Genomic DNA, 26,318 nt, shown 5'->3' with positions numbered 1-26,318 from the left:
GCAGGGGGGCTGGACTAGATGATCTCTAGAGGTCCCTTCCAACCCCGAACATTCTGTGATTTTACACTTACCAGTTTGATATCCTTTTTGGCTCTACCAGCATCTGTTTTAGCCTCATCATAAGTCAATGCTTTATCTTTTGCACACCACATATTAAGATTATGTAAAACCTGAGAAACAAAATTTACAATTTAGTAGCATAACAGCATTTAAATGGAAAACTCATGCAGGAAACAGCCCTATCTCTATACATGAAAATAAAAATACTGTTCAAATGTTACATTGAAGTCAAGGAATTTTACAGGACATGCTCCCTGAATGGACACTGGTGCTGAATTGGCACTTACCTGTCTAATGTCCTGATTTGCTGCCAGGATTATCTCTTGCATAGCAGGTGGTGGAATTTTTAAACCTTCTTTAAATGCAATAGACATCATGGCACCCTGTAATACAGACAATTGAGAAACTGTCATTAGAGAATTCCTACAAATTCTTGTCCCTACAGAATGCATTGACAACCTATGAAAGAGCATTACCATGTATTTCTAGGTTTTTTAAGAACATAATTTTTCTCATATAAACATAACTTTTCCCTTGTCACTAGTGTAAGAAAAAGAAAAGCATATGACCATTTAAAAAAAGAAAATATCTTTGGATATATTTAAGAAAGACTTTGGTTTACTTCATTCTTTGGAAAGAAACGCTCAGACAACCCATTCTGAAAAGCAGAGCTAGTCACTGATGTGATTAAGTTTTAAGTGGCATTTCCAGTTCCATAGTTTCTGATGGTACTTCAGTTCAGCCCATACAGCCACAGCTTTCTTACCTTAATCTGTTCCAGGCGAGGTCTCTGAAAACGAAGATCCAAACAGTAGTGGACCAAGGAACGAATTTTAGGATGGTTTCGATCATTACACATACAGATGATGGGTATCTTTGTATGTCTAATCAAAGCAATCAGCTCCTGTGATTTAAACACATTACAAAAACTACATTAGACACCTCAGAGAAGTGTTTAAAATGCTTGCATTAGTCCCTGCCTTAAATCAGATCCTTGACAGATTTAAGTCTATAAAACTCTTCCTACTGTAATCATGTTTCTACACAGCAAACACCTAGCCCCTCTCTAACTTTTTTCAGTTGTTCTATTCAGCTGCAATAAATCTGCTGTCTACCCATTTCCACTATCACTCCCAGCAGTCATCTTTAGATCATTCTTCATAAAGAAATTAAGACAGACAGTCCAGAGTAGAGTTGTCCACCTGCAGAACTAGATTCATTCATCCAAAGGCCAGTGTGTCCAGAGGGAGCACACATCTTCCTGATCGCACCCTGCCACAAACGGCAAAGAAACAGAAGTAAAAAGATCAGCTCTTCCCCATCCAAAGAGCTCAACAGCATTATTAGGCTTACACCAGAACAAACGTTGACTGTTCTAACTGAAAGTGAAACTCGGTTCAATTTCATATTCCTCAAATATAAATGTCTGCCTCTGAGCTGAAGATCTGTATTTATTGTCAAAATACTGCATGTGACCACAGGAGATCTTCAGAAGCTAAAACTGGAGTTGCTGCGGAGAACACAAGTATAACACTGTCTTTGCTGCACTGTTTATTCAGTGTTACTGCCTAGTGAAGAGAGCGACTCTCTCAGTCAGATTACAAACCTCCCACTACAGGTCGACATCAGCTGCAGAGACCCGAGGATAAATTCACCTGTCCGGGAATAAACATCTAACGTGCACACACCACAGTTCACCATGCCAGGTTGTCTGGGTTTTTTTGTTGTTTTTTTTACAGAAGTATCTTTCCCACCCCACCCCACTTCTACCAGTGGATAGTTCTTCTTACACGAATACAGATTTCTCAAGAAGGTCAAACAAACAGTACTCTGCTGAGGCTTTCTATGGGCCATGCATTGAGGACAGTAAACTGGCTTGAAATATTTTGTGCTGTACATGGTATGTACTCTTAGGAACTATAACTATAGCAGTTTCACCTGAATCCCTCCTCTGTCTTCATTGCCTGCCATACCATCCACTTCATCCATGATCAATACATGTTTCCCGCTAACTGATGAGGATGTGCCTGAAAATGAACATGGACAAGAAGATGAAATGGGAATAAATTAAGAGTCTTGCTTAGAGTTTTACGCAATGCTTTACAGGTTCGGTAAGCCCATGTGACACAACTGAGGTGGTGGTGAACTTCCTGCTCTGCCACTCAATCACATGAATTTATGTCCTTGGAACAGAACTGGCTATAACCTCATGTCATCTTCCACAAATGAAGTCCCACACAACAGAAGAGCAACTGCAGAGCTCTTGAATAGTTTGTGCAGATTAATAGTTCTACTGATAATAGGATTCAACTCTACAACTGAACATGAAATAGCTTACTAAAACAAAGCCACCCCTAGTAAAGATCCCTCCACGCAATGAGCAAATTAAGTTCCTAACACTGTTGCGTAATAAGGAAGCTCTGTCCCTCCTGTAACTGGAGTCTAAACACAACAAAAATCCTCCTTCAAACAACAGCCATACCAGAACAGAAGTCTTTGATGCTGGTGTTGTTAAGTGATTCAGCAACTACTTCCTTCAGACTGCTCTTACTGCGCGTGTCACTGGCGTTCAGCTCCACGTAGCTATATCCCAGCTCCTAGTCCAAACACATAAACCACACACACAAAAAGAGAGCACAGATCAGTGAAAGAGCATACGCATGCTCAGAATTAGAAACAGTATTTCAGAGTTCTCAGGAAAAGCCCTTCCAACAACCTTTTCAAGTACAATTTGTGGCTTTAATTCCTTTCTCCCATTATACTCCTTTTCTCTTGCACTCCAGAAATATTTATAACTAGACATAGAAAAGATAAAAACAAAATATCTTTTTTGGGCATAAGAGGGGCAGATGGGTGTGCAGGGAAGGGGGCATGGGGGAAGACAGTGGCACTGATTTAGTTTTGAAGGATTAACAGAACTGCCACCAGGGAAAGAAACACAACTGTGAGCCAAGGCTTCCTAAGCTTCATGGTATTTCCAGCTGCATATCAACATCTTATGCACAAGGAGTCAGGACAAGTGCCACAGAGCTGAAAGAAAGAGAAGCTTTTAACTATTTAACAGCTCAGAAACACAGCACTCCCCTAGCACTCCTAATGTTTCACAACATTGCTAGCCTGCACAGCAGGCCCCGAAAGAGCTTAACTCAGCTGCTCCAACTCCCCTGCATGAGCTGCGGAAGCTTTGTTCCCACAGCTCGAACCACCACCCGGTATTGTTGGTTCCTCCTGTGGAGCACAGTGAAATGCTCTGCAGAGACGCGAAGCAGCTGTGAGCAAGCAAGGCTGGGAACCAGAAGCAGAAAAAAAACAACGCTTGTGCAGAAACGAGCACAAGCCAGCACAGCCAGCTTTTCTGCAGGTCTTGTTTTGGGTGTGCCACCAGCTTGTGGGCACAAAGCTCCAGGGCAGGGGGAAGATGAGGAGTTACATTATACAACTCAAATATTGACATAAGCAATCATCCCTCTTCAGCACAAAGATCAGATAGCTGACAATAGCTCTCAACACTTCCAAGCTGGCATCAGATTTTAAGAAAGTTCTTGCAAGCCAAATAAGAACAAAGATACTCTGTAACTTGATATAGGAGCATTATTACTAGGTTAGCTTTAAGGGTATTTCTACAATATGCAGTTCTCAGCCGATTCTCATGACACAGTTAATGGAACACAGTGTTCCAGCTAAGTTAGGAAAAACTAATTTCTAAATTCAGATTTAGAAATGGACGCATAGCCCTGCCAACTTCTCTCATCCTAACATAGTATTTGAATTTAGAATGAGTCTAGGAAAGATATTTTTGTTAGATATATAAAAACCATAACCAAGTCTATCATAGAAACTTTAGAAAAACTTGCCAGAATTTGACTCCCACGAATTTTAGCACAAAAGCTGTTGCAGAAACAAGCTCATAACTCTTGAAAGCCATTTCCAATCGCTAAATATACTGCAATACGCTTCCTCTAACAGAAAGAAAAGCAGACACCCATTGCACACTCTAGCTCCAGACCTGATAGGAGTATCTAAATACCCACGTAGTTTCACCTGTAACCCTGTTCTGAGCAGGTGGAACCAGGCTGGGAGCAGACGCTGGTCACCGCGGGGTTATCCACCTTCACTCTGTATCTGCACGCAGATATAGAATCAGTATCTAATAACAAGTGCTGGGAGCAACTTGTTACCACAAGACTCACCTTACAAACCAGAGAAGCTGTAGTAGTTTTACCAACTCCAGGTGGACCAGAAAGTAATGCTGCTTTAAAACCAGAACCATCATCTTTGCCTCCAGTTTTATTGGTCTTTGCTATAAAAAGAAGATTCCAGTTTTACCTAGGAATGTATTACAAAACAAACTGCATACTTCTGAATATATCAAACATCACTGGAGTTTGTCCTCATTTAAGGCCCAACATGAATAGAAAAACATGCATATACATCTGCATCCTAATCATTTTGGGAAAAGCAGCTTGAACTACCCTAGTTTAAAACTTGCAGCGAGTCTAAACTGAAAAATAAAAAGTGCTATTAACAGAATGCAGCTATTTCAGCAACTTCCTCACAGCCGCATCACTAAAAGTAAGTCCCAAACACTGCACACACAAAAATCCCACCACCCACTAGGACTGAAATGAAATTTATATGCTCTTTCAAACATAGCAAAAGTCACCTATAGGATGACACAGACACAGGACATGGACTACCTGCCAAGCAGAACCAGGACCTTAACAATTCCTCCCTTCCCTACCCATGACAGCAGCCCTTGAGCCATGTTGCTATCCTGTATTTTCACCATGCCTACAGACAGGTTAGCATTGGCCAACATTTCCCTTGGTGAGAAAGAATTCCCATTTTTACACACATTACTGCTGAGTTATTGTGGTTTCTTTTGGGGAAAGAAAAAAAAAAGAATCCACATTTAAGCAACTACCACAAGCCTTAAAAAAATATTTTCAGACACCATATTCTGTTCTCTTCTTTTTTGGGGAGGAGGGTGTTAATTGAACAACTGCTTCTGCTACTGAAAATGCATCTGACTGCAGCTTCATTCCCAATTTCTAGAGCTGCTCTGCTATCTCAAAGGCCCCAAGCAGCGACTGGCACAGAAGAACATAGAGAAAAGTTAACCAGGCCGGTCACCTTGTCCATCTTCCGAGGTATTCTTGTGCCAATTTCTGAGCCACCGAAGTAGTTTATTAGCACAGCTTTGCTCCCCCTGCTGTCCAATTACTGCCTTAAGAGATACAGGCTTGTATTTATCTACCCATAGCAATCTCTCAGTCCCATCTTCATTAATCTCAGAAGCCAAGCTCCCCTTAGATTTTGGGGCTTCTGTCTTCTCTGCAGCCTGCTGTGTACAGTCCATGAGCTTTCGAACAGCTGCAGCTCCTTTCTTCACGGATTTGACAGTATCTCCTTTTTCAGGAGTAGACTTTTTTTTATTATCAGCATCCCTTTTGAAGGGGCTAAAATTCCTTCTCTCAGCTTCAGCTTTCTGTGGTGTCTTTTTAGGTCTTGACTCTGCTTTCTTTGCCTTAGGAAAATAAAGGTAAGGAAATTAATGGGAAATTTCAAAGAACTGGTACAGTAAATATGCTGTCTTTGAACTCGCCTATAGAAGTGCTTAAAAACCTAACAAAGCTCATATACTGACCAAAAAAACAAAACCAAAAAACTTGAAGAGCAGATAAAGAAATATTCCTCACTGAAAAATAAGCCACTGTTAAACACAATGCACTTGGTTCTGTAGTACATCCCCCAAGAAAGAGGCAGGAAACGTACTGGTCATTCTAAGAGCATGATGCACCATTAAAAAAAATACACAACTGATAACTGCCTGGTTGGAACAAATGGGGCAAATGCTCACAAAGCTTTTGCAAAACAATTGCAGAAAGCGTTCAACCCAAAATAATTCAAAAGGGAGTGAATGTTATTAGCTAGTAAGCTTAAGAGTTGCTTTTCCTTAAGACATCAATAATACCTGTATATGCAACAACTCCCGTCTAGCCACATCCAAAGTACAAAGCAATGGCCAGACTGAACGCACAACATGTAGAGCTAATGGAGATTTTAGTAACATTTTACCTGATGCTACAGACTCAATTTAGATGTGCATAGAAACCTTGTCATTTTTTTCAGTATTCCCTGAAAAAATTACCTTTAATATTATTAGTTCGAGTACCATACACAAAATTTTATGTGCACATAAAGTCTACTATGTGTATACATGGTTTACATATAGTCATCCCGTTTTACAATTTTATATCAGGCCTGTCCACGCAGCGCACAGTATCAGTCAAAATATCTTATTTCAAAGAATAAACAGTCAAAGTTTAAAACTGAAACAATCCAAGTACAGGCAATGACACCCTCAGTCAGATACCTAAAACACAGAATAATGTCAGAGCATAAAACTGACAGGTGGGAATAAAAACCCAGTATAGCTCCCAGGCAGAAGTCTTAAACACAAATACAGGGTCACTGTTACTAAAACAAAAGATCAAAACTCCTTTCAATTAAAACCAAACAAAAGCAAAACATACACAAAAAAAATCCTTAAGTTTACTATAAACAAACCTCTGTTTCAGCCACCAACTCGTATTTGGACTTTTTGCCTGGCATAGTTCGAATAAGATCAAAGAGGCCATCCTCATCAATAATTTTTGTCCCTAAAGTTGATGCCTGGAGCAAAAACAAGAATTAAAGGTAAAGTCAAGTAAAGGTAGGAGTTACATACTTCACTTTAAAGTGCTTTCCAGTAAAGACTATGTTTAGGAACAACAACAAAAAGGGTTTTTTCCTATATGTGTGTATATACACATAAGAACAAAACAAAGCCCTAAAACATTAGGCAACTTTTCCTTTTTAACACATCCTCTATTGATAGTACTGCCCCCTTTTGGCACAGATACTGAAAATCAGACATTAACCGCTCACAGTTTCACTTCTACTCTGCTCAGGCACAGGAACACTCACCTTTTCACATTTAGATTGGCCACAGTCTCGCCCCATAACCAGATAGTTTGTCTTCTTGCTGACATTTCCAGTCACTTTTCCTCCGTAACGTTCAATCAGAGACTTGGCCTCATCTCTTTCAATACACTCCAGAACACCCGTAATTACAAATGTCAGGCCTTCCAAACAGTTTTCCGCTCCCTGAGAACCAGAGCATTGAAGAAAATACTATTACCTGGTGCAATTCTACCAAATACCTCTTCAACTTAATCTTTTTTCAACCCCCTACCATGTCAAGTACCCTATCAAACTTTAAAAATAAGCCTATCATACCTAGCTAGGTACCAGTTCTAAAAGTTCAGAAGCCATTAAAAGGAACGGCTACCAACAAAACTTTACACACTGCTTACCTGACCAGTCCTACTTGTAACACTCCGTGCTTCAAGCATAGAGTGTCAGGCAAATGAGTGACAGCAATCTTCAAACTCGAGACTTGTAACTATTTTTCATTATTATGACTTCATAAACCAAGCACTGAATTTTATTTCTTATGTTTCCTTACATTTAGCTATTACTCTTCAGTTTATTTTTTTTCCCCAATATCTACTTTGTATCTGAAAAAAAATACCAGTTTTTAAGCAGTTTAGCCAATACTTGTCAGATCACTTACAGCAGCAACTCCATGATACGCTCCACTTCTACGTACAGGATTCTGCTGCAGGCAAACCTACCTGAGGTATCTCTTTGGAACCCAGCGCTTTCGGACCCTCACGATTAAGGAAGCTTCTGTAGGCTTGATAATTGATTCGCCGCTTTTCAGAGTCCTCAGGACTTACAGACTGGGGCAGGAGGGGAAAAGAGTTGATATGCATATTATATATACACATATATTAAAAAAACCCAAAACCGCAAGCATCACAGTTTAATACACTTTTATGCACCAAACTGAAGTTCTAACACTTGCTTTTAATCTATTAACATGCAATACCAGAGCTTGCTCTGGGTTTGGTGCTTGTCTTTCAAGGTATTTTTGTTGTTCTTTTAAGAGATTTCAAAAACTCAGGTGACAGTTTATAAAATATGTATTCATTGTTTATTGTTAAATTTCTGTAGATTCATCTGTATTCCACATGTACATGCTCACTTAATTCAAAATACTGTTGCTTTAAATTCACACCCTGTTTTTTCAGACTAATGATCAGGTATCGACAAGACCTACACTTAAATAAAGTCTACTTCATAGTACTTTTAAGAGACATTTAAGCTTTTCAATCAGTAGAAAAATACTTAACATGTCCTCAAAAGAGTTGCAGGCTCTCCCTCCCAATCACAAATGTTATTTAGGTGTCAAAATTGATTTTGTACTTCATGATTAAAAGGTATGTCTTAAGGTTGCCAACACTGGCCAGAGTGTTCTACGATTACAGTTACTGAATCAGACAGCTAAAAGAAAACTGTATTCCTACATAACATATCAACCACAAGAAACATGTTTCAGAAATAGGAGACTGGGGAGTGAAGGGAAAACAAACACACAAAAAACAATGCCATTTATCCTTCTAACAGCAGCATAGACTCACGAGGTCACCACATTCATTAGCAGTAAGCTTGCACTCACTACATAAGCATGAGAATTCCTGTATTCTGCATTTTTTCAGGGAAGTTAAACACAAAAAAACCCCACTGAACTGATTTTGCAGTGTACGTGCATATCTTATGAGCATTAAAGAACCCCCACTGCCTCCATGCATTTAATTTACATTTTTCCAGCTATGTTTTTTCCTGTATTTTTACAACGGTTAGGAACTTAAAGCCTTACCAGAATTCAAATTCTGACAATTGCCCAGAAGAGTCAAAGTACCAAGTTAAAACAGTGACACACAAACAGTAAAAAACGAAAACCATCTTCCTGCAAACTCCGCCAAGACAACTAAATTCACTTTGATAGCTCCTACCTCGGTCTTCTTGGGAGAAATTTTCTCCTTCTTTGGAGTTATCTTCTCTTCTTTCCCTGAAGAAGTTTTTTCTTTTGATACCGAACTTTGAGCACCTCTTTCCTTTTCAGCAATCTCTTCTTTTTGCTTCAGAGACACAAGCTTAGAGCTAGGTTTCAAAGGCAAGGTCTTATCCATCAGCTCTCCTGCTATTTTACCGTCAGACGACTGTGCAGATAAGCGAGTGCCTCTTGAATGTTCTGATTTAGTTTGCTGCTTCGGAGCATAATTCTTTGCTTCACTTGTTGAGTTTGTTGCTTTCGCTTGGAGGCAGAGGGAGGAGAGCACATATATATATATAAGATGTCTCATTAATATTGTAAATTGGTGACATGTTTTCTGTATTTCTTGTCCTACCTCTTTCTGACTGCTTATGTCTTTCTGTCACATTAGGACTGCTCTTGATGCTCGATGCTGTTTGCTCTCCTCCTGAATCTTTCCGAGCCTAAACAAACACGCAATGCCAAAGTCAGAGATGCATGTCCCGAGCTCCTATTAAGTCCAGATTCCTGAGTTTTCCCCTCATTAAGTACAGCACAGACCAAATGACATCTAACAAACGTGATCCTGACCACAAGTCAGCACACAATCTCTTACCTATGGGAGGTAAAGGAGCAAATTCTGCACTTAGCCATGCACATCCTTAAGTCAAAGGCCAAACTGCCAGGCTACAGTAAATTTCAATCCTAATTGATTTACTGATTAGTCTAAGTACTAATACTTGCTATATGCAAATTAGCAATTCTAAATTTTAAAGAGTCTTTATGTACAACCTAGCAAATATTTTACTGCGCCTTGCCCCACATGCTATAAGGACTGGGAAGATTCCCACCACTGGGGTTACTCTCAAAACTCTCACAGTTCCCGCTTGGTCCTTCTCTCAAAGCAAGGAGAGTATTCTCCTCCTTCCTTTTTCTGCCATCACTTTTCACCCACTTGTACCGTTGACTCAATTTACTTGATTTGGTCCTCCTGAACCAGGGGAGCTATAGCTCTCTGAAGCACAATTCTTCGGCAACACACACCATTTGATTAGAAGAAGAACTAAAAACCTCATTTAGACCAGAGGAAACAGCACAAAGATACAACATCTGCTGTCTGATTTCATAGGACACTATTCAGTCAAGAGAAATCCAGGAGGCAAGTATGAAAAGTGAGCATATTATTTTCATGTAAACCCTGCTGATTTTAATGTATTTGTACAGAAGTCTCAAAACAAAGGTTAGGTGCCTAAATAAGAACACGTCTAGCTATGCAATTTATGAAAACTGAAGTTTAAAGAGAATTCAACCTTTTTCTTCCGTGGTGTTTCATCCAACATGGCCAAGGTTTTTGCAAATTCTTCATCTTCATGCAGCTGTCTCTCCAGCTGAAAGAAAAAAGGAGAGATATTTCTTAGGCTCATGTCTGACAAATTACAGGAAGCTGACCTAAAATAAGACAGTACATAGCTGAAAACAGCCCATCCTAGCAGAGGCCAATAAATTTCTGAAAATGGCAGAGTTACTTATTTCCCCCAAAATGAGAGACTGAAGTCTAACGAGAAAAGTAGAGTTTGGATTTGTTGCACTAGAAACATTAATAAGCCTGTATTATCTGTTTTCAAAGAGATTTTCTGTCCCTCCATAGTTTTTTTTCATTCAAAACTACAAAGGTGATTTCATTTAAGAATCAAAACTTTAACTATAAAAACTTGAAGGCAGGATCTCACGACAATCAACCTGCATTAAGATGCAACCCGTTGGCTTTAGAAAACTTCCAAAATCGGACCCAAAAGACAAGCAGGAACAATGCTTATTCTTGTTTACTGCTAGCAACATATCATATGAAAAAAAATACCGGTAGTTCTGGAGAATTTAGCTACTGCCCTTGTTGCCAGTTCTGTTTACTTAATGTTAACAAATATAGTTCAACTTTTTTAATATTTTTACTTACACAACTGATTTTCTTTGACAGAAGAACCAGTAAGAACAAATACTGCACATGGAATCTAGGAAAGCTATTTAGTAAGTGTAAAAAAAAAAAAAAAAGGCAGCTCAGTTTCTTTTTTTAATTTCACTTAACAAAATACATGTGACATCTACAGTGGTAACTGATCATCAAGCTACCTTTCCTATCCAGTACAGTCCCCTGAGGAAAATTTTTTTCTATTCTCCAACCGTCTATCTACATTGCTGCTGATGAACACTGACCACTGTTTTAACAAAAATAACACAAATCCTACAGTAATTGTCTTCAAGTCCAACATGCCATGCTCTAAGATTCCAGGAAATGACTTTATAAAACCAATAGCCACATGCATTATTTTTATGTGCCCACATCGATGAAATGCATTTCTCTTCACTGTATACAGTGAAAAAATGGAAGTGACTACTAAACGCAAATCAGATTGAGGCAGAAATACACCTGAAATAAAGTACAGTCCTTTGATTACAAATATAGAAAATGAGAGTGTTACAGATAAGATCAGTTCAAATACAGAACACCTCTTTTTTTCTGACAGGTTTTTTAAATGTCTAATAGATTAAAGCTAGATTCACCATACCTCTGAGGAGATCAACGATGAAACTAAGTTTTGTATGTACAATGTATTTATTTCAAATTATATTGAATATTACCAATATATGAGAAATGAATCATCTTCCCAAAAGCAAGCAAATACATATGAGAAGCGTACCTTTCCCTCATACTAACACGGATTCAAACATGGAAGTTTAAGCCACACATAAGGGTCATTCACATTTCTCTCAACCGTAAGAAAACTCAGATGACACATGAAACAAACTACGGATGGCAACAGCTTTTAACTTTCACTCAGGGGAAAAAAAATTCTATTTATGTAACTAAATGCCCATAAAAATAACTGCGTGATTATGTTTGCACATATGTGCAAGAGTTAAGTATACAGATGAATTTTATCAGTTATTTACAGCATACATAGAAAGTCCATCTTAATTTCTAAAGTAAAACCAATTTTAAGTTAAACAAACTGCTCTTGACACAGGGTAGCAAATTTATTGAGCTTTTACCTCCGAATCTTCTTCAAGCTGCAGTTGCCTAGCAATGGCCTCATCATCTAGTGTGCTGTCTCTGCTTTGTGAAGGCTATATTTAGAAAAAAAACATAGTTCAATTTCCCCAATATTGCATAAATCATAATAATTTAATCTGTATGGATTAATTTTGTATACTTCTAAAAAAAGACTGGGAACGTGACTTGCAGCATTTTACTCCTACCTCTCTAACACTATTAAACAGGGCTGTTTTCAAGATATTTCACTATTCAAAACAAAACTATGCTCTAATATTTATATCTCATTTCCTCAAATAATGCTGAACATCTCTGAAGCTACCAGTTGACTCACTTCAAAGAGAAATCAATAACTACACTGCAAGTTTTTATTTCCTCCGTACTTTATTTGGTGCTTTGTTATTCCATGAACATACATGCCATGAAGCTCGGAAAAACAAATCTCCTTTCCCTCCCTCCTACTCTACACCTCCAACTACAAGTTATCCCATCCAATCACTTATCTTGGAAAACTTCTTAAGAAAAGACACTCAAGAAGAAGCAACAGAGAAAATTAATTTCAACCCTGTGCTATCTTCACAAGCATGGACATGCAACTCTAAACTTGCATTTGAGGCCTTGATATGCCTGCACATATCAGAATTGGACTTATAATTGAGCAGTGATTTAAAAGTAACATTAAGTAGGACAAGCAGTTAAGAACCTCCTTGCAGTCATTAAACTGGCCATTTTGATCTGGTACCAGATACACAAGCAGCCTAAAGGAACATCATCAGTACTCACTTCTTTCCTTTTACTTGCTACCAGTTTCTTTTCTGATCGCTGGACACTACTTGTCCCAAAGTAATCAAGTGCTGAGGTGGGAGTCTGTTTCACTGGAGATAATGGTTTGCTTTTATCTCGTGGTTTTACATCTTCCTTTTTCACTGCAGTTGTTTCTGGATGACCGATCGTGGACGTCCCATTCTCTTTTGGCTTCAGGGTAATTTTTCTATTGACAAAGTCATCCTCTTCATCTAAACATGAAGAGTATTTGATTACTTCTGGTACGTGGAACTTAAGTTCTTGCAACAGAACTATCAGAATAACTATTTTGGCAGGTTAATTAACTCAGATACTAAGGAAGTACTACACGTGTTCAAAAGTTACTTGAAAAAAACAGGCTTAGCACATAGTATTTAGCATCTGTAACAACACAGCTCAAGTCCAAATAGATTGAGTACTTGAAATAACAACACATAAAATTGTTGCTTGTGTTCATATACTCTCTCTCATTTAAAGAGGCTCACAAAGAATGCCTTCCCTTCTCACACAGGAAAGATGGCAAAACAGAAAATCAGGTCACTGAAATTTGAACCACCTCCTTAATGCAGCAAACTGAATAGCACAACTCTCTATTCACAGAAAATATGAAGTATAAAGCTACATTTATTTTATTACTTTATAGTATTCATTAGCAGAGCAGCTAAAATAGGCTTTGTAGACTTGTATATTAAGAATCTCAGTATTACACTATAAACCAAGGGGAAGTGTTAGAACATCATATTTACAAAAATCTTCTTGAGTAAGTTCGCTATTTAGAGTATTTAGCAGGAACACTAACACCATTTTTTACCATTTCCCTTTCAGAGATTATGAACTATTTATTCTCCACCCTCTACATTTCTGCATTTAAACACACTTTTCTTCCAGTAGAGTGAAAAGCATCTCAAAGAAATGCAGCCATTTCACAGAGCACAGAAACCAGACAAGAGGTCAGCACACAGATTTTTCAGTTTAAATGGAGTACAAGTGGCACACACGCTCTCATTAAGAATTAGCCCACAGACCACCGAACAAAACCTCAGCCTTTCCTTTTCAGACTCCTGTCGAATAGCCAGCACATGGTCTTCCCAGCAGTGAAAAAGAGAAAGAGGATTTGATGGTCATTTATTCACTCCAGGCCAAACCTTTCACAGTCTATCAATCAACCCAAAAGATTACCAAGGACTTCACAGAGTTTTGCGTCATGTTGTGAAGTCTTACTGACAGTTACACAAATGAAACCTTATCACTGAAGCATATACAAACCTACAGGTGATTAGACTACATGCCAGTATTAGACAATATGCCAAGTGATTAGACTAATAAGACAGCACAGAAGACAAAACATCACTGGACAAATTTCTTGATTCATGAGAGAAGACTTCACAAAGAAAATGCTTCTAAAAACTCAAAATTTGCAAGGGCTAAGAAGAAAACTGCAAGAAAAGACCCCAAAAAACATTAGACGCAGAAAGAATAAAGCACAAAGACTTGAGAGGAACAGAAACAGAGGCTGTCTCATTTGCATGTCTCTAACTGAAGCCTGGTTTTACTTTTCTCAAAATAGAGATGTTTCAGACTCTCGTCAACATCACAAAACGCAAAATGTTCTAAAAATCTGTTTTATAACTGAACTTAAATTCACAATATTATCACAAAAATACATTTATTTTTCAGTCATCTCTAAGCCCCTGTATTTTTTTCATACAAATATATTTTCTTAATAAATTCTTTAAGTTAAGATTACATCATGTCTGTCATCTAAAATTTTTCTTTATATACTAAACAGAGATGAAGGGAAATAATTAATTTTGTTTCACCTCTTCTGAATAGATGGTAGTAACAAGAGTATTTTAGGCATCAGCTGGAACTTTCTGCTGAACGCTTACTAAACTGAATATAACAAATACAAAGGGGGATCTTGACTATTCCTGGGAAAGAAAGTTCAGAGAGAAGGAAAAATAAAACAAAGATATATCTGAAAGGGAGGATTTTTCAGCAGTTACATCAAAAATGCCTAACGATACTTATCTGGGAGATTTGGACACTAGATATGTTAGGCTCCTAATATAGAACAGTTTGAGGTCTGAATAGGAGACTACTTATATCAAACTTAATTTCCTTAATTTCTTCTTTTAAAGTCTTCAGTTTAACAAAAACATGCAATTGCAGGAGGAACCTATTACTAGAAATCAACAGTTCATGTAGACATATTACGTTTATTTGTCTTGGAAAGATGATCTAAATCTTATTCTGCCTCTCCACTCGCAGCTTTTCTTAAGCTAAGGACTGCTCCATGCTAGAGAAGAATCTTTACTCATCACTGCCACTATCAGAAGATCTATATGCAATACTGATTTTTTCATTATTCACTCATAGACATTTAAAGACCAATAAAACCAAGAGGATATTGCTTTTGCTTGTGTACAAAGAAGCACAGTAAATATAATTAGGTTTTAATTAAATTACTCAAATCCACACCCTTTTCATGATGTCAGTACTAAGTATTAGCAATAATTAAAGCTTTGCGATAATTTTGTCCTTACTAGAAACAACAGGACTAGAAGCATTTACTGACTGCAAGTGGTGGCTGAAGAAGGACAAGAGACTCACAGACTTAGAAACAGTTGGCTATAGATGCAAATAAAGGCAGAATGAGAACATGAAAGTGGTCATTAGGAAACAAAACCACTCCAATGCTATTAAGTGGGTTTCAAAAGGTGCTTTAGGGGACAAATACTGAGGCTACCGTTTACCGTTCCATCACAAGTTCAGGAAATCATAAGCACATCCCAAATTTGCCTTAAGTATTCAATAAAAACATCCACTTTTTCACTAAGAACTTAATGCTTCTTCCTTGAAGTAAACCACTCATGCACACCTACTGCCACAGAAGCAAACAGCCAAGTCCATCAGTTGTGCATTTTCAGTTTTCTTACAAGCATGAAGGTGACTTCATTTACAACTTTGAAAATATCAAAAGTCCGAAGATTTCTGTTGGGCTACTCAGGTCAATGTTTCTCAATGCATAACCAGAAAAAGGAGAGAGGCATTCCCATCCACTCAAGCAAGCCAGTTATTTGTGGGAAAATAAAAGTGGAAAATCAGATTTTAGCTTGCAAAACCTGTAGATTAATTGCATTCTTATAGCGATTGGCCTATTGAAGAGCCGAGATAGCTTTATACAGGGGCATGGCCTCTAAAAAGTAAGAAACAGAAATCAATTTTATCAGCAACTATATTAGTTTTATGCTACAAAACCTTTGTATATTAGAACCAAACTACTCCAAGAATGGTATTTCTTGCTTCCATTAACACTTTTTTGTGTGTGTGTGCTACACTGTGAAAGAATACATGAGCATACACCCGTGTTTTCTTTCAGGATTAGCTCTGAACTACAAACCCAAGTCAAGACAAGGTATTCTAGCTGAGTTTTCTGGAAATTAAGACAACGGGACAAAGAGAAAGCTAATCACGTGATTAATGGAACAGACAGGCATGACAACCAGGAGACTGCTTTTAATCACTTTGGATGGAAACGCTACACACAAAGCAGGGACCTATTATGCCAGGCAACGTAGGAGGCCAAACTTCCCTAGCAACAAACAACAACTGTTAAACCCTGGGGGCTTTAAGAACTATTTCATGGCATTAAAGCACATAATTCTGTATGCTGTTCCAGCAGTAGCACAATTAAGTTAATTTATTAACACCTGCAGCCCACCTGTAACTGTTTGTTACTCCTTTTCATCTTTCCTACCCTCACCCTTTCTCAATAGGTTTTTACCTGCTGATTAGAGAGCAACATGTGGAGTTGTTCCCTAACCAAGCTCTATCAAGATTATCTAGCCTGTTTTAAAATTATCTGAATTTATTAAACAAATGTTTAAAAGGCTCAGGTTCAGAAGTTACCTCAGCCAATCTAAAAAGCAAGCAATCTATTGCAGGAAGGGACAACAGCAACAAGTAGCATAGAACAGGTTCTCAGACGGCCTCTCAGAACAAGTATTTTTTTCATCTTGGTTTATTATTTCCGTGCTGTTGAGTTCTTCATCAGTATAGAACATAATTCCCTGGTTCCCATTCTTTTTAGAATGCAACATATTTAAGGCAGAGACAAGCTCTTGTTATATTACAAAACAAATTCCATTATACGCAAGGCATCTACAGATTGCAAATAACTTTAGCATAGATTTATTATCATAAGTACGAGTGGTGTTTGTAGACTACTACATCAAGATTTCCATATGGAGCTAAAGGGCTATATACTATTCAAAAGTTGTTAAATATACATTACTTTTATAAAATTACAATATACTGGACATTCTGCATTTTCAAGATCACCACACCTGCACAAGTACTCAAAACAATCCCCGTGCTCAGGAACCTGCAGTCTAGAGCAGTGTGCACTGCTGTCCCAGCTAACGCTGTGGGTGAAGAAAACACTGTGTGTATGAAAGAGACTTCACTGTGTCAAGTTTTGATTATTTTAAATAGGCACTGGTCAGCACTCAACAGCCCCAACACTTGGTGGCACAGAATTTTCTATTTGTCTTTTGCTTCAAGTAAATATTTAAGAAGATTATCTTCAAGATAACCACCACTTCACAAAAAAGAAAGCAAGTCTATTCAAACTCAACCCCTGCAACTCCTTCCAAAAACGATGCATTATCAGCAGAGAGTATTTCTTTACTCTGTTTTTAAATGTGGAGGAAGATTAAGTCACAACCTACATTTTAAAAACTGGTCTCTACAGTCATTTAGATTTTTTAATGTCATTTCTCAACAAGCTAATTGATTTTAGGTGTACTACAAACATGCACTTTAAACCACAATTGTTAGCACTTTATCTATATCGACACGTCAAGGTTCGATGCTGGTATAAAAGCTTACCAGAACCATTCCAGATTTACTTCTCTGAAATAAAAATTAATTTGAATTTTCCAGTTATCAAAGATAATTTTAAGAAGTTGCCTCTGTTATATTTTTCACTTTAAAGGAAAAAAGGTTCCCAGATCCAAGACCACAATGCAACAACCGCCATGTCTAATTGTAATTATACACTTTAGTGGCAAACTACATAGCCATTGACACCCTTCTGTCCAGTACATACTAAATATAAGTGTACATGTTCGACTAAGAATTGTATTTAAAAAAAATATCTTTATGAAGAAGTTTCGGGAACATTAAAATATAAAAATATTTTTAAACTGAAGCGATCTTCATCTGCACAACAAGCAATTATAGCAACTCCTTCCAAATGAGATACGCTTGCCATAGAAACCACTGCGTGTATTATCTTGGGGTGCAATTAGATATTATCAGCCCATTAACTCTTTCCACTTTATTCCAGAGAATTTTATTCATTTGAATTGTTTACTTTTACCATAATAGCTGCTTTATAATTTCACAAAAGATATGAACCCTCACCATGCAATGAAACTTTGTATGCTGGTTTAGTTGCCTGAAATTTACTGCACGATAGGAATATTCACTAATGCCAAATAAGTAATTAGGAAATAGAAAAACAGTAACCTGAAAAAAATCTAGGCAAGTATAAATTTTTTTAAAATATTTTTTTAAATATAATTTTTTTAGCTGCAGCTGAGGCAGCTCAATTTACTGAGCCACTTGGGACACAGTGTTCTGTTTCAAAGTGAACTAGTCAAAACAAAAAAAATGGTCCTCTTTTACATTTTAAACTAATCCAGCAGATTAACCAAATCTCTCGTAAATAAATAAAGAGAAATTAAATATTAGAGTCACAAAAGATGTATACAGGAAAGTGGGAACTAAGGAACTTCACCTGCCCAATTTTATCAATCTAATGCAATATATGAACTTTTAAAATAAGTTTATGGTATTTCTAAGCAAAGGTCATTTCTGCGAGTATTCAAAAAAATATTTAAGTGGAGAAGTTTTGCAGCAAACAATGTGAACAGCAAGAATTTTTGAAATTCTATTGTCTTCTGAAAAGTACAAAAAATTGCCATCCACTTTCACATGCTTCACAAAAATAGTTAAAAATCTGCAAAAAACCTGTAAGAAAATCTACATCTTAAAAAATCTACCTAGAAATTTCAAAGTAGGTTATAACATAGGTGCATCACATAATACTGTATCATTAAAAAAAACCCCACACCAATAAATGTGAACTCTGAACCATAAATGGCAATACAAAAAAACAAACAACAAAACAACACAAATCTATCTGCAGATAAGCTACTTCTATCCACACCACTTAAATGCCTACAATAATAATATATGAATAACTGATGTAGCACAGTGACTTTGTAAACCGACAAAATCTGCATGAGTCAGTATTTTTAATCAAGTTTTACTCCAAACGTTCCTAAGTACTAACTCTGTGTTAACAGACTCAGATCCTACCTTAAAAATGTGCTGTCTTACATAGGGGACACAGCACAGAAGCCAGATACCTTTGCACTCACAGGACTAAAAACATTAAAATCTGGTTAACTATTAAAAAACTTAATCTACCTAATCTTCAACTGGGGTCACAATTCACGCTGGAGATCACAAGGAAAACAGACTTCAATTCCAATCTCCTATTGAGATCTGAGTTTCTACTTCCTTGTACTATCTACAGTGTCATGACCATTAACGTCACTTTGCTCTGATGTGCACATAAATACGCAGCAAAACATACCTGCTGCGTTCCACCACACTGATGGCATAAGGAGGCAAACAATGTATCAGTATGAAAAAAAGAAAAGTCAGGGCTCAGCTGGAGAATCACACAGATATGTAATGGCAAAGATTAGGAACACAACATTGAAGACATACAATTAAGTCCAAAGAAATGCAAAATGCAAATACCAAAGGTGCTTAATAAATTTACAGTATGTGCATATCTCTCTGTAGTTCCATAATTAAAGAAAAAAAGGCTGCATATGTGCAATTCGCTGCTAGTTCACAGCAAGAAGGACATTCAGGTTTTTTATTATACTGCTAGAAGGAAGCAAAAAATCAACTGAAATATTAAATGGAAAGAAAATCCAGTAAAAGCGCTTGTTGCAGTCATGGAGGAGCATAACACTTACAAGAACAGGTATCTCACAGTACTATCTGGCCATTAGATCAACCCTGGATTAAGGATCCCATCTCAGCTCCTTATTTTAAAACAGATTTACTACATCTATCCAAGGTAACTTCTGCATTCAGCTGTCAGGGAAAGAATTATTCACTTGATATTGCTTTCCAGGGCAAGAAAGAGATTAAAAAGCATTAACTCTAGCATTCAAATTAAACAATTTTTTTTTACCACCAGCACTATCACTTAACTGATTATTTTTCCTGGCAGTTTTTGGTTGTTTCCTCACTACCCCAGAGTCTATACTCACAAGCGATTTTCTTCTTGTCCTATCTTCTAAGCTCTCAAGGAACAGTTTTCCAGTAACCCACAATCCTACTTAGTTTCTACCACTTAGTTTATTTTCTAGCGTTATACATAATTCAGCCTCCTACTAGTACAAGGCTTCTTTTTTCAAAAGGTGTTTTCAATATTCAAACAACCAAGGCAATTGCTACATAGGCACAGTTACCTCTACACAAGGTATATGAAAGATTAAGTATTCACTGTAAGTGAAGTCCTGCCAAATAACCACTTGTGATGAAACTAGATTAGGTTCAACACATCATAATAACAGCTCATCTTCTACAAACAAAGCTGAAGGTTCCATACTTCATTTAACAGTCAAACAAAGTGTTATTTTAACAAGTACAACAAACATTTGGATTTATTCCCAGTCCACTAAGATTGTTCTATCAACAAAAAGGCTCTTTTCCTTTATAACCTGATAGAGTAACTTCATTTTCTTTTTGGCCATCCATAAGCTATTTATTTAAATTAAATGTTTTGATAATAACAAAGTTTTTCTTATATAATTAAAAACAACAACTATTCTTGCTTTATTGTTTCCTTTTTTTTTTTGAAAAAAGAGCAACTTCACAAGCTAATAAGAAACAAAGCAACACAACAATCTCATTGATCCACTCTTATACAAATCAAAAAGCTAAATGCTCAAGAAAGCTGTATCCCACACAGTATGAAAGAAATTTCAGAAACAATAGAAAGTAAGTTTCAAATTAAATTGAAAAATAGGTTCAGGCAATTAAGTACCAAGATTCCACTAACTTTTTAATGCCAACAGGCTCTTTCAAACCCCTTGCCACCGGCAGAGCCCTTGAAAATAAGATTCTGACTTTTGAGCAAGTCCAACAAGCATATTCTTAAGTTTTCAACTGCATTTGTATATTCAGCTGCATAACACTAAAAACTAGAAAAGGACAAATGCCTACAAATCTCATTAGAATCTTATCTACTATTTCTATATTCTTATAAAACATGTTTATCTCAAGCCAATAGCTGTATCAACACCACTAAAACACACTCAGCTTGACAGCTCCACTTAAGACGATGAAACAATCTGCACAGATCAAATACAAATAAAATTTAAGCATTAAGTCTCAAGGTTATAAAGGCATTGTTTTAGTCGTAGACTATTAAGCGAGCCTTGTGTATGCTTAAGATTTTTTAGATAAACAGTAACCCTGAGCCATGGTTTTCAGGGATTTCACTAATAACCTTGACCCATGTTCACATGGTGTCCCTATGCAGAAAAACCTGATTGCTCCACCTTGAATTGCATAATAAACCTAAATATGTACTGTTTATTCCCCAGGATTCTGGTCATTTATCTATTCTGAGATCAATCACAGAATCACAGAATGGCCTAAGCTGGAAGGGACCTTAGAGATCATTTTAATCCAGCCTCCCTGCTGCCAGGGACGCCACCTCTCGACTAGATCTCGCATCACATTGGGTACAAACGGGAACTGAACCCGTGACCTTAGTGTTGTTAGCACTACGCTCAACTGACTGAGCTAACCGGCCCCCTGTTAAAGACCCTTTTTAATTATGAAAAAATTGTTAGCAAAACTGTCAAAGGAAATGGAGTTTTGAAGGAAAGTCCAAACAAGATAAAGCATTCAGGATACATTGGAAAACTGAGCTCATTTGAATACATGCCAGGTCAACTATCGAGAACAAGTAAAATAAGCACAATCCATCTTAAGAAACACGGATTACAAAGAGAGCCTGAGGAGGAAAGAGGTATAGGAAGAACCAGCTGAGCCACATCTCTAATGGGATACTGCAGCAAACAATCCATTTTTTATTTTAAAAATACACGGTATGAGGCAAAGTTTATGCTCAGCCTTTATCTTACGGGGAAAAAAAAAAAGACAATACCCAGGGACTGTGTCCCCTTTTCTAAGTACGTATCCTAAAACTCAAAGAAGGATCACAGAAGAACTAGAATTCTAACACCTCCCAAAAAAAAATGGCTTTATCAAAACACATTTGGATTTAAGTTCTTTAATTTTCTCACAGTTTCTAAGAATCTATACAGGGGAAGTCCTGTGGCTAATAAAGAACTCTACTACAGGAGACAAATAGAGAGGACCTGCATTTATAACAGCCTCAGCTGAACTCGGACCAGACACAGTAAGTACATCTAACCACCGCAGCAACTCACGAAAAGCATTAGGTCTTTCTCACTTAAACCCTAAGTCACAGAAAGTAGAGATGCATTGCAAACTGTAAGAAACACCTTTGCAACCAGAATGTGTCCACCTAGCATTGCAACTCTCAGGAGATTCTACAGCTTGTGTTGCACAGGTGATCAGAGTAATCAGTATCAATATCAAAAATACCTAAGTTTATCTATGTTATAACAAATCAATGTGAAACTACAAAAGATCCAGCGCAGAAAGATACCTTTTCTGATTTGCTTGTAAAATGTAGAATGAACCTAACACAACAAGAGATTAAGTTGGGAAGCAATCAGCTCTGAACAGCAGACCATTCAAAAACCTTCTAATTTATCAAATTACTCAAGTCAAATTTAAGATGTTTCCAAATCTATGTCATTCAGTAAGACAGGAATCAAATTCAACCTATCATCAGCATCTTAAGTGAATTCCTTCAGCCCACATACAGCCTTAATCTTTGCTTAAGTGCCACTAGAAGATCTTTTAAGTAAGATGGAATAAGCCAACAATCAGCAGTAAAAGCAGCCCTCACATGCATTTCAAATATATTACGAAAATTTTAAAAATGCACATACATACACATTCAGCCAACTGTTCTCAGATGCTAAAACAGAAGTGTTAAAGTCAATCTTCAAAGAAATACTTTAAAATTAAGCTAAATACTAGAAGCTCAGCTAATTTTCTTCCACATACACGTTTTTATAGAATTCACAAAACCTGAGTATTTTCTTCTCTACTGGTGGCATACCTTTAAGGACTCTCGATTCATAAATAAGGCTGGGTCCACATAAACTGATGTTCACCTATCAAACAACAGCGGCTAATGCCACAAACCTTCCCATAATATCTCAAATTTAATAGAGGAAAATGCACAATAGGAAGTAATTGGAAAAAAACTGCAAGCAGAAAAATCACTACCAGTTTTTTTGTTTCGAACTGGGAAGGAAACATGTTTAACAGGAATTCTGCAAAGTGAAACTTCCTTAACAGTAGATGACTGTCTCCCCTGCAAATTTACAGTCAAACTCCGAGAGCACCAAGGTCAAGAATCACACAAAAAGCAACACTGAAAGCAGTAGTAAGGAACAACCACCATGCAAAGAAAAGTTAACATGTAAGACACTTCAGACTGATGGAATTTGCTCTTATTTATTCAGTTGAATGCTACTTACAGTTTAAGATTGTAGGTTTAGTTAACTATGCAGCTTTTAAAAAAAAAAAAAAAGACTACATCTAAACAAAATTCTGCTGAGAACTCAGCAGTTAGTCGCTGTCACCATTTTTTTCAGAAGGTTACAGACACAAAAATGATCAAGAATGGTTAATTATACTCACTCCTTTTCCCTAGAGTAAAAATAGCTCTAGAATTTAGAAAGTTGAAATCCAAAACTGAGAATTATGGTATAGTATGGTACACACAAGATATAATGGAAGGTTTTCTTACAAATGTCTTTTCCAATTAGAGTTATTCCTAAAAGTCTAATAGACAAGTAGTGTTTTTTCACAAAAAATAAAATCTGTGTTGATACGGAAGTAAAATACAAAACAACTTCTGCAGTTCCCAATATTTAGGCAGAGCTCAAAGACATGGCAAGTCATAAGCAAAACAAAAAATTCAAGTTTTCAAACCTACTTACAGTAACAGTCATTTTACAAAGTGTGCTAGTGAGCAGTTTAACTATATTAAAAATACTTCCTTAACTCCTTCCCCTAAATTTATGGAGTACTGTTAAGCAGGAAAGCGTTAGCTCATAAAACCACGTCTAAGTCAGCCTAAGCCACTACTCAACATCACCTCAGTTTTACCCTGCTCTTGACTTTACGAGACTTAAGGCTCAACTTCTGAAATTCTTTCCGGTAGCTTAAGGAGAACATAATTTGCTTTTGTCGATAATAGGTTTTATGGTCATATCTAAGAGTATATTACTTGAACAATTCATCCCATTTGTAGCACAATCCACCTCATTACAGCTGAACATATAACAATATATTCCTTCCATTACCTGTCTCTGAAATATAAACAACAGGATCCCGCTTTAGAACTTTACCAAGTTTTGAAGGAGCTGCTTCTTTCTCAGATGGCTTCTTGGATTTTTTCACTGACTGCACCTCCTCTTCTGAATCTGTATTTTGAACACAACATAAATGTAGATTTCCTCCACATATATACAGGCTTTAAGTAACAGATCACATAATATTAGTTAACACATGCTCACATATATTCAGCTGTGTAAAAAAAAGACATCACGTGGAAGGTCAGCACACAGCTTTGTTTTCTCCATCCGCTAGTAACAGCCTAGCCAACATTTATTCCAGCATATAAATGACTAAATGAAAATTTGGTCAGAACTCAGTCTAGACAGCGCTTTTTGCTTACGTAACAAGAATTATGCTGGTACTTATTCCAGGAACTGCTATGTCTGTACAAAATTTTCCCAAAAAAGGGATGCAACTGTTCAGATTAATAAAATATTTTTAAAAGACACATAAAAAACCAGCAAGCTTTTAACATAGATTCATTAGCTTGATATACATAGTATTATGTTTTGCTGGCGTATTCCACACCATCTATTCCAAAAGCTAACAACAGACTGAAATAGATCACTGAGGTTATACTCTGACTTCCAAGGAGCACATGGTCAGAATGCCATTCACGTCACTAACCACTCTCCACACCCCAAAAGTTGTCAAGATGCCAAACCTGCACCACTGTGGGTTACGTATTCCAACATCCAAATGAGCAAGTGGGACAAACTCAAGCAGCCAAGACAACCACCCAGTGTAACAGAGGACGACCCTTCAGGGTCTAGTTTTTCCCACTATAAACATTTATATACATTGTGATTATTAATAAAATGTAAAAAAAACACAAAAACACACACTTTTCCATCTTCAAGAACTTACAGCACAGTTTTGCTTTCATTCTCCTATTACAAACGTGCTAGAATTTGCAAAATCTCCACTTTAGCACTTTAAAGGTAGCAGCTAAGTTATATATTACTTCTGTACTCCACCTTTCAATGCAGAAATATTTCTACTGCTGTGCCTCACTGTTTATAGAACAGTTTATCTGAAGATTTGAACACATTTTCTATTTATAACTGCATTACTCTGACACGTTTGTGTGACCGTTTTTCTTCTAAGAGGGAAGTAATCTTCTATTGTTAGAAAAATTGCTTCTAAGAAATCTACACTGAAGTCTTCAGCTGGAGCCAAAAATTGTAGAAATTCCTGCAATCTTTTCTACAATTTCACAACAAATGCTTACAATTCAGAACTCAGTCAAAGAAAGATTAAATGACATAACAGCTCAGAAAGTTTTAGCTTAAAATTTCTAGTTTAACCTAACGGTAGGCAAAAAATTATGTTGTTTTTGTTTGAGGGGCTGTTTTTTGGGGTGGGGTGTCTTTTTTAGGATAGGTGCTATAGAAGTGGTTTCCCTTACTATAATATTTCAACAGAATATTTTTAGAAAGTGATAGCACTGTTTTAAACTATATTCTGTGTGTTCCATATAGTAAATTTAAAACTATGGAATGAATTTTTACTAGATTTTTTTTTTAAATATATGAAACAATATTTAGTCTTTTAAAGCAATCTCTTATGTTCATACAATGCACAGAAATGCAAAATTACAGTATATGATTAGCCTTCTGTGTAGGATGCTATTTAACCCTAATAGAACACAAAACTTACAACTCTCCACAATTTATGTGCATCTTCATAACAAAACAGAACAAAAAGGCTCTGGAGTTTTGACAGATTTTACTGTCTCAAGGAGTTTTTTGTTGTTTTTTTTCCTAGCTGAGGTTTTGTTAAAAATTACTTTGCACTGTATATTATATGCATGGCACATACTGCACTCTAGCCTTTATATATATATTTTATATATAAGTGTATGAAATT

General features: G+C 36.8%; 1 protein-coding gene across 1 annotated transcript in view; it reads right to left on the bottom strand.

The window, feature by feature from the left end:
- The window catches only part of RFC1 (replication factor C (activator 1) 1, 145kDa), a gene marked incomplete at its 5' end in the record, with an annotated part of 30,073 nt that extends 5,488 nt beyond the window's left edge, over positions 1–24,585 (bottom strand). The window contains 16 exons of the mRNA XM_009873384.1: positions 72–170; positions 348–443; positions 827–964; positions 1,999–2,087; positions 2,543–2,657; positions 4,251–4,360; positions 5,194–5,587; positions 6,631–6,735; positions 7,030–7,209; positions 7,740–7,847; positions 8,964–9,265; positions 9,360–9,447; positions 10,294–10,371; positions 12,032–12,106; positions 12,816–13,048; positions 24,416–24,585. Coding sequence (XP_009871686.1) covers positions 72–170; positions 348–443; positions 827–964; positions 1,999–2,087; positions 2,543–2,657; positions 4,251–4,360; positions 5,194–5,587; positions 6,631–6,735; positions 7,030–7,209; positions 7,740–7,847; positions 8,964–9,265; positions 9,360–9,447; positions 10,294–10,371; positions 12,032–12,106; positions 12,816–13,048; positions 24,416–24,585 — 2,380 coding nt within the window. The remainder of the gene's footprint in view (positions 1–71; positions 171–347; positions 444–826; positions 965–1,998; positions 2,088–2,542; positions 2,658–4,250; positions 4,361–5,193; positions 5,588–6,630; positions 6,736–7,029; positions 7,210–7,739; positions 7,848–8,963; positions 9,266–9,359; positions 9,448–10,293; positions 10,372–12,031; positions 12,107–12,815; positions 13,049–24,415) is intronic.
- Between the last annotated feature and the right edge of the window lie 1,733 nt (positions 24,586–26,318).

Source organism: Apaloderma vittatum, unplaced genomic scaffold (assembly GCF_000703405.1).
Source record: "Apaloderma vittatum isolate BGI_N311 unplaced genomic scaffold, ASM70340v1 scaffold6770, whole genome shotgun sequence".
Classification (NCBI taxonomy): Eukaryota; Metazoa; Chordata; class Aves; order Trogoniformes; family Trogonidae; genus Apaloderma; species Apaloderma vittatum.
Note: the sequence above shows the minus strand (reverse complement) of the source record. Positions and strands in the feature narration are given on the sequence as shown.